This window comes from Convolutriloba macropyga, chromosome 1, assembly GCF_964194025.1.
Source record: "Convolutriloba macropyga chromosome 1, txConMacr16.3, whole genome shotgun sequence".
NCBI classification, from domain to species: domain Eukaryota; kingdom Metazoa; phylum Xenacoelomorpha; order Acoela; family Convolutidae; genus Convolutriloba; species Convolutriloba macropyga.
The window spans coordinates 11157592-11173030 of NC_134468.1; the positions used below are offsets into that span (position 1 = coordinate 11157592).

General features: G+C 37.6%; 2 protein-coding genes across 2 annotated transcripts; both read left to right on the forward strand.

Moving 5' to 3' along the window:
* The first annotated feature begins 457 nt into the window (after positions 1–457).
* Positions 458–910, forward strand: LOC142337726 (uncharacterized). The gene has a single exon (XM_075387594.1). It carries the CDS (start codon positions 458–460, stop codon positions 908–910), a length of 453 nt encoding a protein of 150 aa, XP_075243709.1.
* Positions 911–1021: 111 nt separating this feature from the next.
* LOC142338528 (uncharacterized) lies at positions 1022–2248 on the forward strand. The gene has a single exon (XM_075388619.1). The coding sequence runs from the start codon at positions 1022–1024 to the stop codon at positions 2246–2248; it is 1227 nt and encodes a 408-aa protein (XP_075244734.1).
* The last annotated feature ends 13191 nt before the right edge of the window (positions 2249–15439 follow it).

A 15439-nucleotide genomic window follows, 5' to 3' on the forward strand; every position in this document is an offset into this window, starting at 1 on the left:
CACTAACCCCAAATCATTTCCTTATTGGTCGAGCTTTCCTTAACATACCAGCCTGTGTGTTCATTGAGAACCCTTCACTGAAGACGAAAAGTTGGACGCAGATCAGACAACGATTGGAAGCAATATGGAAGAGGCTGGTCCGAGAATACCTGCCTACCCTGAACACCCGAAGGAAGTGGACCAACCCAGAATCAAAGCTTGAAGTGTTCAATGAAATAAATCAACTGACAAATTTTTCCATCAGAAACCATCAAAATTTGAAACCAACGCAGAGAATTACACTGTTCGAAATCTACTATCTCTAATCGCATGCCTTTTTGACCCACTAGGGATTATAGCGCCCGTAATCATCACTCTAAAAATTATACTACAAGAGATATGGAAAGAGGGTCTAGCATGGGATGACAGCCTGCCAAAGGAGAAGATTAAATCAATTCAAACATGGATAGACAATTACATGTGCTCTCCCCCAATTGAAATCCCTCGCTGCCTAACACTAGACGTAGCGACCAGAAAAGCCTATGAACTACACGTTTTTACGGATGCTTCTCAACTAGTCTATGGTGCCGATGCTTATGCCCGAATTATCTCTGAAAACGGCGTATCTTGTAGTTTCCTAATGAGCAAAGCCAAAGTTGCTCCAATCAAGCAGCAAAGTATCCCAAAACTCGAACTTCAAGCCGCCGTCCTTGGAACCCGTTTAGCTCACTTCATCAAGAAACACCATACTATAGAGTTCAAAGATACCACATTTTGGTGTGACAGCATGGCTGTCCTGGCTTGGATCAAAAACTCAGAAAAACTTATAGTTTTCGTGGGCAACCGAGTAAGCGAAATTCAAAGTCAATCGCCAACCAGCAGCTGGAGACATATCAGTGGGAAAAGCAATCCAGCCGATAACGTTTCTTGAGGTATTCTTCCTGCTGACATTAAAGAGCATTGGCTGAGCCCACCAGCATTTTTGTTCAAACCGAAAGAAAACTGGAGCACTTTTCTCAACACCGAGAAGACAAACACCACAATGGCGCGACAAACAATTCAACCAGTGGTTGCAGCAAAAAATTTCTCAAAATGGACGAAGTTGCTAAAAGCAACAGCCCAAGTCTTTCGGTTCATCGAAATCTTGCGAACTAAATCCAAAAGAGCACTCAACATCAACGATGTCGAAAACGCCAGGAACCACCTTATTCAAGTATCTCAGCAGAATTCATTCGGTCCCTCAATCGCTCTCTTGAATAAAAACAAGAATTTGCCATCCAAAGACAAACTTCTGCCGCTCTCACCCTTTCTGAAGGATAATATTTTAAGAGTTGGTGGCAGAACAAAGAGAAGTACTTTGGGATATAACACAAAGCATCCAATTGTCCTTAACGCAAAGGAATCAATCGCCCGACTTTTCCTGGAAAAGTTCCATGAAATCTGCATGCACTTTGGAACAGAGTATGTCAAAAACTTTGTACAGCAAAGTTACTATGTTTTTGGCCTAAGAGACTCCTTACGAAGCATTTCATACAAGTTCTTTGAATGTAGACGTTTTAAAGGACAAGGTCTTCAGCCACCTATGGCAGATCTGCCTGATGCTCGATTTCCAGAAAACGAATCACCCGTAACCTTCACGAATGTAGGACTAGATTATATTGGGCCCTTCACCGTTATTCAAAGAGGCAAAGAAGAGAAGGCCTATATCTGTCTTTTCAACTGCTTAGTGACTCGAGCAGTACACTTGGAGGTGGCAGAAGATCTGACAACATCAGCTTGTATGACAGCCATCCACAGATTCATTGCTCGACGGGGACAACCACGGCTCTTACTCAGTGATAACGGAAGCAACTTCCTGGGAGCCAGAAAACAAATCAGAAGACAAAATCTGCAGTTGGACCACGACTTTATCAAGAACAACTTGTTGAACCAGTCAGTTGAATGGCCCCTCAACCCTCCATCTGCTCCTCACTTTGGAGGCGTGTGGGAGAGGCTCGTACCGATAGTAAAACGAGCTCTTCTGAGCTTGGGTTCTGCCAAATTGACTTGGGACGTCTTCACAACCATTGTCGCAGAAGCAGAATGCTTAGTTAATGCACGCCCCTTGACCCACGTCAGAAGCGACAACGAAGACGAAGATCCACTAACCCCAAATCATTTCCTTATTGGTCGAGCTTCCCCTAACATACCAGCCTGTGTGTTCATTGAGAACCCTTCACTGAAGACGAAAAATTGGACGCAGCTCAGACAACGATTGGAAGCAATATGAAAGAGGCTGGTCCGAGAATACCTGCCTACCCTGAACACCCGAAGGAAGTGGACCAACCCAGAATCAAAGCTTGAAGTCAACGATATTGTTTGGGTACTGGAAGAGTGGACTCCCAGAGGAATTTGGCCCCTAGGACGCGTGACAAGGACGTTCACCGGCCCCGACCAAACTGCTAGATCTTGTGAAGTAAAAACCGCTCTAGGTCTTCTAACCCGCCCAGCTGTGAGATTAGCACATGTTTTCCCGAAACCAATCCAACCAGGTCAGGTAAGGCAGGCCCCGAGAATGTTATCGACATCGATAATCTTCTTATTGATTGGCGCTAAATTTTTTTACCGCAAAATTGTCATAATCCTTGTAAACTAACAAACATTGATTCATAACACAAGAAATTTGAAACCAAAGGGGCACGTGACAACAATGTAATTAAGATAATTTTGAGGACTAAGGTTTTGAAACATCAAAGAACAGAGTAGAAAAATCCGAAAGAAGGCAAGTCGACGCCCCCCAACCGAGCACCAAACGATCCCCCCAGGAGGCATCGACATTGTCATTTCTATCGATAATCACAAAAAATTAGACTTTTTACTTTTATCAAATTTGTCATTTAGTAGCACATTAAATTCCTTAAATAGCTTTTTTCACGTTTTGAAAGAGGTTTTCGAACGGGGCTGTCTCATGTAACACAAAACAATTTGGACTCTGGTTTTGTGTTTTTGTGGTCAATGAACTGCGTACTTTCTAGAAAATTAACTTCGTTGTTTTTACTATTATTTCTTAACACATTGTTGTTGCAATTTCAGGTCTTATAAAATGGCAATTTCAGGCTTCTTTTGCCCGTATTCTTACATTACTTTCAATTTCTTGTTCGTAGTCCAACCTCTGCATGAATGAGTGCCGATATCAGTGGGGATTAAGGCCTTATAATCTATTTTTTTTCTATTATGCTGATTCCAGTTCCCAAATTTAGGTTTGACTCTCTTCATTCCTTTTTGTTCACAATCCTACTTTTTCTGTGTATTCGGTTTGAATTGATGAAGAGATATATTCTTTCCGCCTAAAAAACCGGTAGAAAATCCGTGTTTCTCTTTTGTGTCGTAAAAAAACAAGGATCCAGGTTAAGGTCCCAGACCAAGATTAGTTCTTATCAGACTATGTCCAGACTTTGCTACACCGAAATGACATCTGAATGGAACTTCATGCGACCCAAGGAAAAGTGCGATCTTTGTGTGACCGTATCCACTACTGACCAGACAAGGCCATATTAAAGCGACCTCTGATCAGACCTTCATGCGCCCCTCAATTTCCTGCAACTTTCGCGCTACCCAAAATTTGTGTGCGGCTTTAGTGCGACCAACACTTCATCTAATCAGACAATTTTCCAGGCTCTGCCTTCTAATCAGAGCACTCCTCATACACCACCCGGAATTTGTATAAAAACCAGCAACTCTAGCCTATAGTGCTCAAGTTAGTTTTGAATAAGATTTATCTTGTTAAGTTCAGAACGAAATCAAGTGACGAAATTGTCAACAAAAAGACAATTTGAACTGCCTGCAATTCTACCGTTGTGTTACCAAAAAAGTGGCTAAGAACTGCAGTCAAATGAAAATGGTCAGTTAATCCTTTGTGATCAGATTTTAGGGCAACTTTTTTCAGACTTTGATTTATGATCAGACTTTTGTGCCACCCTTGCGCACTTTTGTGCAATTATTTTCCCGACTATATCCAAAACTTGGTTTCCCGGGGAGAGGATTTTCCCCGAAAATAACGGGGAAAAGAGTGTAAAGAGTGTAAAAATAAAAAAATTACCTCCCTCTTTCTCCGCTTAACTAGCGGTGTAAGAGTGTAATTATAAGAGTGTAATTTAAAATAATAATTACATTTTCAATTTTCTTTTACACTCTTCATATTACACCTTTAAATTATTTCTAAACTCTTCCACTGTCAATTTTAAAATTATAATCTTCACAATTACACTTTTACACCACTTAACAAGCGGAGAAATAGGGGTGTATTTTTTCTTTAATTTTTACACTCTATTTTTTATTAGTCCACTTTAAGTTAGACTTTCTCAATAAAAACACTGTAAAAGTGTAAAAATGATTGATTCGTTTCATAAGGGTGGAAAGAATGTTGTAACCTTTTATCATTCCTCTCCCAATTACACTCTTTTTAAGAGTGTAAGAAGAGTGGACAAAAAAGTGTAATAACAGTGTAATTTTTAAAAATTACACTCTTATATTGTTTTCCCGGATAAATGAGAGTGGAAAACGGATTACACCCTAATCCCCACTAATTAGGGGTGAAATAGGGGTGAAACCTCCTCCCGGGGTTTTATCAGACTTCTGTGCAACCCTTGTCAAGACAGTGTCCATAAATTGGTCTCTGATCAGATTTTCTTGCGTCAGTCTGGTCAGAGGTGCCGGGATCAATTTTTTCAGTTCAAAATCATGTATGAGTGGGGCTGCCTTGGGAGAATTTATAAAGAAAAGACAGCTCAAAACTCTTACATCATCGCTGCATTAGGCTTCCAACGGGGGGTATATAAGTGAGGGGTGTAAAAAACAAATTAACCCACCACTCTTAAATCATTTTGGTCTATCCACGGGTTTAAAATAATATAAGAGTTGGAGGGGAATTTCTTCATTAAACCCGAACTCTTACAGAATTTTAACCCCCTTGACAGACCAAAAATATGTATAAGTGGGGGGTTAATTAATATTTTACCCCCTCACTTTTACAGCATTTTACCGCTGTTACAAACCTAATGTAGCCCAAAACAATGTAAGAGTTTTGAGCTGCATTTCCCTAAAAAAATCCTCCCATCGTAGCCCCACTTTTACACCTTTCTACATCCTCTGGACAAATTACCCCCTCACTCTTACATAAATTTAGCCCACTTGGAAGCCCTAATCTTACATTGTTTTAGCCCCATACTCAAAAACTGCTAGTTTTAAACCCACAACCTCTGTACCTTCAACTGGTTCTCCTTAACCTCCAGAAAATCAATGCTTGTCCAACTCTTGACGGTCTCTGTTTATGAATTATATTTCCTTGAATTATCCCTTCAGGAGAGTTTACCCCCTCACCCTTACATCATTTTACCCCCCTTGGCAGCTTAATTCTTACATCATTTTACCGCTCTCAAGTTACCCCATAACTTATACATCAAATTAACCTTCCTGGCAGCCCAATTCTGACATTCTGATCATTTTACACTTTCTGAGCAAATTGCCCCTCATTCTTACAACATTTTAGCCCTCTTGGCAGACTCATTCACAAACCATTTTAACCCCTCTGAACAATACCTGCTCACTCTAACATCATTTTACCCCCCTTGAAAACCCAATTCTTACATGATTTTACCCTCTGTCAACAAATTACATCCTTACTCTTACAACATTTTAGCCCCCTTTTCAGACTCATTCACAAACCACTTTAAACCCTCTGAAAAAAATAACTCATCACTCTAACAACATTTTACCCACCTTGAAAGCCCAATTCTTACATGTTTTTACCCTCTGTCAACAAATTACCTCCTTACTCTTACAACATTTTAGTCCCCTTTTCAGACTCATTCGCAAACCATTTTAAACCCTCTGAAAAAAATAACTCTTCACTCTGACAACATTTTACCCACCTTGAAAGCCCAATTCTTACATGATTTTAACCCCTGTCAACAAATTACCTCCTTACTCTTACAACATTTTAGTCCCCTTTTTCAGACTCATTCAAAAACCATTTTGAACCCTCTGAAAAAAATAACTCTTCACTCTAACAACATTTTACCCACCTTGAAAGCCCAATTCTTACATGATTTTACCCTCTGTCAACAAATTACCTCCTTACTCTTACAACATTTTAGTCCCTTTTCAGACTCATTCGCAAACTATTTTAAACCCTCTGAAAAAAACAACTCTTCACTCTAACAACATTTTACCCACCTTGAAAGCCCAATTCTTACATGATTTTATCCCCTGTCAACAAATTACCTCCTTACTCTTACAACATTTCAGTCCCCTTTTTCAGACTCTTTCACAAACCATTTTGAACCCTCTGAAAAAAAAACTCTTCACTCTAACAACATTTTACCCACCTTGAAAGCCCAATTCTTACATGATTTTACCCTCTGTCAACAAATTTCCTCCTTACTCTTACAACATTTTAGTCCCCTTTTCAGACTCATTCGCAAACCATTTTAAACCCTCTGAAAAAAATAACTTTTCACTCTAACAACATTTTACCCACCTTGAAAGCCCAATTCTTACATGATTTTATCCCCTGTCAACAAATTACCTCCTTACTCTTAAAACATTTTAGTCCCCTTTTTCAGACTCATTCAAAAACCATTTTGAACCCTCTGAAAAAATAACTCTTCACTCTAACAACATTTTACCCACCTTGAAAGCCCAATTCTTACATGATTTTACCCTCTGTCAACAAATTACCTCCTTACTCTTACAACATTTTTGTCCCCTTTTCAGACTCATTCGCAAACCATTTTAAACCCTCTGAAAAAAATAACTCTTCACTCTAACAACATTTTACCAACCTTGAAAGCCCAATTCTTACATGATTTTACCCTCTGTCAACAAATTACCTCCTTACTCTTACAACATTTTTGTCCCCTTTTCAGACTCGTTCGCAAACCATTTTAAACCCTCTGAAAAAAATAACTCTTCACTCTAACAACATTTTACCCACCTTGAAAGCCCAATTCTTACATGATTTTATACCCTGTCAACAAATTACCTCCTTACTCATACAACATTTTAATCCCCTTTTTCAGACTCATTCACAAACCATTTTGAACCCTCTGAAAAAAATAACTCATCACTCTAACAACATTTTACCCACCTTGAAAGCCCAATTCTTACATGATTTTACCCTCTGTCAACAAGTTACCTCCTTACTCTTAGAACATTTTAGTCCCCTTTTCAGACTCATTCGCAAACCATTTTAAACCCTCTGAAAAAAATAACTCTTCACTCTAACAACATTTTACCCACCTTGACAGCCCAATTTTTTCATCATTTTACCCCCTATCCTCTTACATCAAATTAACCTAGTCCATTCTTACATGGCAATTTTAGTCAGGTGTAATTCTTCAGAAGTCCTCTCATTGCAGCCCGTTGCAGCCAACTCTTACATGGCAAATGGAGTCAGGGGTAATTCCTCAAAGGTCCTCGCATTGCAGCCGATTGAGGCCCACTCTTACATGGCAATTTTTATCAGGGGGTGGGGAGGGAATTCCTCAAAGTCCTCCCATTGCAGCCCAACTCTTACATCGTTTTACCCCTCGACCAAATTATCCATCACTCTTACATCAATGTACCCCCCCCCCCCCCCTCTTACAACAAAATGGGAGGATTTTAGGGAGAACATCTCAGACTTAACCTGGGATGGCATCAATAACACACCAGGCGAGAATGGATGGTTAACTTGCAAAATCTTGCAAGCTTCAGGAAAAATATGTTTATCTATCAAGGTTCTGCAAGCCTTATATTTTGAATTACCGTGATGGGCCTCAAATGTTTTGAGGTACCGTGAATTAACCCTTTAATTTTGATTACCTGCAGCCATTAGAAATGGGGTTAGTTGGTTAGTCGATATGGGGGGGGGGGGCAATTCACTGTCTTGTGTTATGTCACATTGATAATAAGCACATAATTTTGCACATAAGCTGATAATGGTGTGTGTATGATCGACCAGACCATTTTTCGACCACAGTCCTGAGGATTAATGCAATTTATATCCCTTGTCAGACGTGTAATTTGGATCGCACTAAACCCCCGTGTGCTAGCAAAATCAGGCCTGATTATAGGTGAAAGTCTGGAAACTGAAACGAGGTAGCCGCTAATTTTAAAAACAGTGGGTTTAGGAAACCAGAAGCTCCTAGAATTGGGCTCCAACATCTGTCCTAGGGTGGATTGGCGTCACAGGGCACACCTCCAGGAAGATCCGCATATTCAGTTCCGTACCTATTTTTATTAGTATTGCCTGGGTTCCAGTCCTCACAGTCCAAGTAAACTTCGTACTGATGGCCTCTATTCCCATTATCTGGCTCCAATGGGTGCCATGGTATTACGTTTCGGAGATCGTCACTTTGTTCATTTCGGTAGACTCCAATTGTTTCCTAGTAAAGACACTCTAAATAAATTTTATCCTACACAAATCAAACTTCATATCCTCACACCTAAACTAAAAAAGCAAAAACCCAGAGTTCATTGCCGAAGTTCATCGAAGCAACATTTATTCTAAACAACTCTATTGGAAGGTTATTGGATTCCAAAAAAGATAAGTAAATCGTATTGTTCTATGTTCTACTGGTTGCTAGATCAAACTCGGGTCGAGAAATTTTCCAAAAATTATGTAAGAAATGCGCCTATTTTTCAAAAAGTTCAGTGCAAAAACCTTACATTATAATGCGCTAAAATGTGCTGAGATGCGCTGAAACTTTGTAAGAATTGCCATGAAAATTCAGCGCAATTCTTACAAAATTTCAGCGCATTCAGCGCACTTCTTACAAAAAAATGCGCTGAAACGGCGCTGACATCTCGATCCGGGAACTAAAAGCTATGAAAACTGTCTCCCATCATCGTTGAATAGTATCATAACAGGGCGGTAACGCTTGAACTTAAGTTTTGATGACACCTCTGCAGGTCATTTGCCGCTAATGCATTTTGCGTCTATTCTCTGTTGAACATCACGAGCAGCTTTTTTAAGCTGTTAGCACAACATTAAATTAGAAGTGTTTAGCTTTAATAGTAGAGAAACAAAAAATTATCTCGCATGACCTTCCAAGATAAACCTATCTCGCAAATATCTTGCAATGCGTAGTTTTTAACAACCAAATTCATTTTATGGAGAAAGTTAAGGTGTGAGTGGTTATAAACGAAATATTTTGGCAGTAATGCGCTGAATGTGTTGAAGTTATTTAAGAAAAAGTACGGAATGTGTTCACAGCATATATTTAGACGCTAAAAAAATTCGCATCACTTGTCGAGGCAATTTTTAGACAACTTCAGCATATTCTTCATCAAATCGCCTAAATCAAACAAAACTTCAAAACTAGAGAGTTCATCCATAATAGTAAATAACTCTCGCACATTTCTTTATTTTCGTTGTTTAATTTTCGCACACATTTTGATCAAATTCATTACAAACTTCATTGTAAGGAAATTCTTACAAAATTCCTTACAAACAATACCGATCCCTCAAAAATTTTGATAGTAGGAACGTCACAGCCCGTTTTAGCAATTTCCAGCTCAAGATATTGATTCAAACCAAGTCAATCCAGAGGAGGCTACACTGAGTCGATTAGACTACCAGTCTAACAACAACCACAACACAACAGACGCAACTACCGACAGCCTTGGAACCAAGAACATAGAGTAAAGTGTCAAGCAGTTGTTCAGATATGCAGACGCTGCAACAAGCCCAATCACTTTACAAAAGTCTGTAGATCCAACCTATTCATAAACAACCCCAGAAAAAACGACGAAATAACGGAAAACGATCAGACACGACTGGAAGAAGGAACAAAAGTAGTATCCTTAAATACCGCCATGGAACAAATACAAGAGAACTACTAATCAAATACTAAATGCGTAACATCTATTTCTTAATGGACAACATCGCACAATCAATCTCGCAATCGTTGGACAACGGCAACTTACGGTACCGAGATAAAAAATTACAATTAGGCGAATCAACTGCAACACAGTGCAATTTCAGCAGTGTAGGCAGTCAAACCACCAGTACTTACCGATTTATAACAGGCTTTTATGGCCTAACAGATGTACCGGCAGAATTTCAAAAGCCAATAGACAAAACGATAATAGGCCTCAAAGACACATACAGCTTTCTAGACGATATAATTATCTTCTCCGGAGGAGGAGTTCGGAATCACCAAGAAAAGGTAATCAAATGCCTTGAAAGACTTGACAAATAGAATCCACATTACGATTCCACAAGAGAGACAAGAGTTTGTACGGAGCAGTAATAGAACAGGAAACAAACAAGGGGTGGTGAAAAATACCGTCACGTTTCTTTGAACAAGTCGACAAAATATATAGTAAAAACGAGATCGAACTATTACGAGTAGTCTACTCGAACATTTAAACACTATTTATCCGCCCAGTTTTTCATAGTCCACACATCACAGGACACTTCTTCCGTCCTCAAAGACAGGGCTAACAAATCACATCACAGTAGGCTAACACGTTGGTGTGATAGACTAGTCGCCTTTCAATTCCAAATCGAACACGTACCGGGATCAAACTTGGGACTGACAGATTCTATGTCACGAAACCCACAAGGCACAGCAAAGTTAATTGGTTTGTACGATGAAAAATTCGTAATTGCTGAACTGGATGCCATCATATAAATTATGAATGCAATGACGCGACGAGAGAGACCACGAAAAATAGACACACTGGAATTTTTCAACGATTCCACAACAAAAAATTTAGGTTCTGAAAAGAAAAGCCCAAGGGGACGCCGAAGAAAAATATATTTGCACTCGCAGGAAGATTCCACAAAGAAAACGCTATTACGCAAATTCACGAGACAAAAATGCCCACACATCAATAACAACATAATTACAGCCTAAAGAGCAAAAAAAAACAAACCAAACCTAGACAACGGCGTGACGTATAATGACTTGAAAAGAGCAATAGTAACACAGCGCGCAGTAGCAAATGGCATTTGCCAATTTGTGCATCTTTTACACAGTCGCTATCAAATCATTTTAACTTAATCGAAGTGAGCTCTCAACATAGCAATTCAAAACACACTTCTCCAGTTACGCCATCAAAAAGCCAATTATCGTTTTCAACATATCTGAGCCCATGCAAAAAAGACCGACCCAAAACTAAGCCCTGAATTAGACAAAGCGATCAAAGACGTGTTCACGGCAGAACTCTTTAAAGCCATGACAAATAGATATTCGGTCCGGTGAGAAATCAGAGACTAACTCACACAAGGCGACGTGCAAAGGTGCAAGGCCGTAAGCAAGCAAATTCACGCTCATTGGAACCAACTCAGTGTAAAGAGGGGCGCATGTTACTCGACAACAAACTCGCAATCCAAGACATCACGAAATAGGCAGTCACAGATGTCTTACACGCAACTCATCTGGCGCATTGGGAATGACTGAATTACTTATACACTATGATGGTCCTTCACCAAGAGAGACTGAATAGACGAGTCCAAAACGTGCCCCCCCTTGCACCGAGTTCGGTAAGACTCTTAAAAGCATAAAACCAAAATTTAAATTGTCGTCGAGCACACCATGCGTGAAATCTAATGAAGAGATTAAAATCAATTTCGGTGGAGCATTACTAGACAGTCAAGACAGACAAATATATTTCCTCCCGTGCATCGACCAATTCTCAAAATTCCCAACCCGTAAGATCTATAATAACGCTACTGCCACCACTATAGAACGTTTCCTAAGCAAATATCTAGTTTTTCAAGGCCAGATGCCAAACAGAGAACATAATCAAAGAATTCTGCAATAGAATTAAAATCAAAGTAGGCTTCGCCCCACTCACGACCATCGACCGATAGTACTCGTCGACAGACTTATACAATTTTTCAGACGAAGACTAGATTGCAATTAACTAGACCCAAATCTACAACTCATCAACATAAAGCAGTCATTAAGACAAGTAGCATATGAAATAAGGATGCCTTAAAAAACAACCAAAGTATTACCGTTTGAGGCATTTTTTGGACGTCCAGCAGACATCTGTAATTAACTTAAGCTTTTGAAGAAATTGCTGAGAATAGTCGAGGATTACAGCTAGCTCGCAAAACAATAAGGGCCACTAGAAAAAAACACCTTAAGGATTGTTCGAGGTAACTCAAAATTGAGCGAATTCAACATGACAATCAAGTGTCCTGGCCAAGACGATGCCTTACTACATAAATCCGAAGGTGCTCGGTTCGAAACCCTAGCCCGACCCCGAATCCCATTATTTCAATTTGCTGCAAGAAAAGCTGTGATCAGCCATCATAACAACATACAACGCCAGATGAAACAGCACTCAAAAGAGCAGACGGCAAAGCTAAAGGGCAAGCGCAAAGGGCCGAAGGATTCCTTTGCAAATCCGAACCTAGAAAATTTGACAAAAGTTGTTCAGACAAAAGTTCCCATCAACCGGAAATACATTTAATCATCAAAAAAGGGAAAATATAGAGCCAGAAGACAAAAAGAGTAATCTCAAGCGTCATCAAAAAAGGCTCAAGGAGAGGACCCAGCCAAAAAACAGGGCGTATCAGTTGAGAACGAGGATTCAGATTACAACCACAAAGGATATTTTGATGTTGATGAGATTTCAGAGGAGCAAGGACCACGGCGGAATAAACGGTTCAAGACAAAACCGGTTCAATGCCGACACTCAGATATCCCATTTACAGACGACGACACGGACGGGTCCCCGAGGAACCGCTTCACGGGCACCTCCAATTTCATGCCGGCTTAGACAGAACAAGAAGATTGTATGCCCCTAAGCAAAGGGAACAACCATGAGCCTACCAACTCTGCAAACAACTCCGACACGGATGCATTGCTCTTTCGACAGGACGAGACTGCTCGAGAACTAGACCAACATGAATTTTAACAAACTTTGTGAAATTTGTTTCTTCTTTGACGGGAAATGTGGTACGTAGGTACCTATTGTGTGTTCAAACTCCAGTTACATTGATGCAGTAAATAAATAATCATTCAAGCAGTATACACTTTTTAACATCTATTAAAGCTGCAATCGTTTCAACGTTGACTCATCACATTTACCGTGACCGGTGCTCTTGCACTAATAGACAGAGTGCGAAATGATCAAGTACAATTCTGCCATATGTGTAAGAGATTACAGTCGTGCGTTTGAGTCTCTTTTCGGTTCAAGATATAGTGTTGGTAAGTTGAGGAATCTCAGTACCAAAATTATTATTTTTACTAAAATTACTTTTATCAGCATTAGTATTATTATTTTTATCATGATAATAACAGTAATAATAATAATAATAATAATAATAATAATAATAATAATAATAATAATAATAATAATAATAATAAAAATAATAACAATAATAATAAAAATAATAATAATAATAATAATAATAATAATATTAACAATAATAATAATAATAATAATAATAATAATAATAATAATAATAATAATAATAATAACAATAATAATAATAATAATAATAATAATAATAATAATAATAATAATAATAATAATAATAATAATAATAATAATAATAATAATAATGATAATAAAAATAATAATAATAATAATAATAATAATAATAATAAAAATAATAATAATAATAAATATTATTATTATTAATATTGTTATTTTTATTATTATTATCATTATCATTTTTATTATTTTTATTCTTACGTTTTTTATTAATGCTATTCTTAACATAATTTTTTATTATTATTAACATTTTCATTAAAAAGATTATTATTATTTTTATTATTATTTTTATTGTCATTTTTATTACTATTATTATTATTATTATTATTATTATTATTATTATTATTATTATGATTATTAATATTTAATTATTATGGTTATTAAAATTATAATTATCAGCATAATTATTGTAATTTTTATCATTATTATTATAATTATTATTATTTTATTATTATCAATAATATTATTAACATTTATCAATATTAATATTATTATTATTTTTTTTATTAATATCAATATTGTTAATATAGTTATTATTATCATTACTAACATTCTTATAATCACTTTGATTATTACTACTATTATTAATAGGACTATTTTTATTATTACTACACTTTTATTTTTTTAAAATACTTATTATTGTTATTATTTTATTATTAATGTTGTTATTATTATTATTATTATTATTACCTTTATTTTTATTGTCATTATTGTTATTATTATTATTATTATTATTATTATTATTATTATTTCTATTAATGTAATTATTGTTTTTTACTGTTATTATTATTTTTATTACCGCTATTATTATCCTCATTGTTGTTCTTAGTTTTATATATCCATCATGATTAGTATTTTTTAGTATTATTATTATTTTTATTATTTGTATTATTGTTATTTTGATTATTATAATAATTATTATTACTATTGTTACGATTTCAATTGTTTTTATTTTATTTTTTAAATTAATTTTATTAACATAATTTTTTTTGGTACAAGGCTACCAGCACACCCCTAGTGCAGTGAGTTTATATACCCTGATGCAGTTTTCTTATCATCATATCTGGTAGTACGTATTGCAGCTCATGTTAATTATTACTGTCAATCGTCCAACCAATGATTATCGTCAGGCAGGTACCTGACTTCACCACCGCTTAGTCTAGTAACATTGAACTGGTTAACTTCAGATTAGGCCAAACGGTTAAGAATTGAGGTTGCTCACTGACATCTCTCTTCACATCAACGAAATTTAAAGTGACGCATTCGGGACAAGCGCAGCCAGACAGTGAAGGCCGGACAATAATAGCACCTAGAAACATTCTGTATTAAACCCAGCAGCAAGCCACCAATCCCATAGGAGAAGGGGAGATGCCCACTCAAAATGCCGCTCATTGCAAAAACAAATACAGAGTTAGAAGAACTCTTACAAGCAAAACCGACACGAGTCATTTAACCACCAGAACATGTAGAGGAGCAAGCAGTACATAATCCAACTCAAACAATAGTGAGAGACAGACTAACAACACACAACCATGTAGGAGTCAAATGGAAGATTGAGTGTAATGATATTGATAGAGAAGGCGTCCTCTGCGGAGACACGCCATTGAATACTTCGGATAGAAAAGCCAACTCACTGATCTAGCTCAGCGTTGGAGCCGAGGGACGTATGTTGCACGCCTGGGTGTTTCCCCATACAAGCGTCGAGACCAAACGACGTTGGAAATTTGGAAACATATCCGCATCACAGATGCATCCATTCTCGGAGTGTTACCTCTGATAGGTACCTTCTTCCTCAAGAAACCAGAATAGAGGAGAAACCATGAAACAGTTCCTCTCAAGTTTTATGAGCCCACGCATTGCACTGCCCATTTGGAAGCTTGGAAGCCGAGCTGCTCCGTGACATCTCTACGGCCAAAATGATTGATCACGAGAACCAAATAAAGCTACTAAGAGTTACCCTGACAGCAGACAAAGCGCTGAA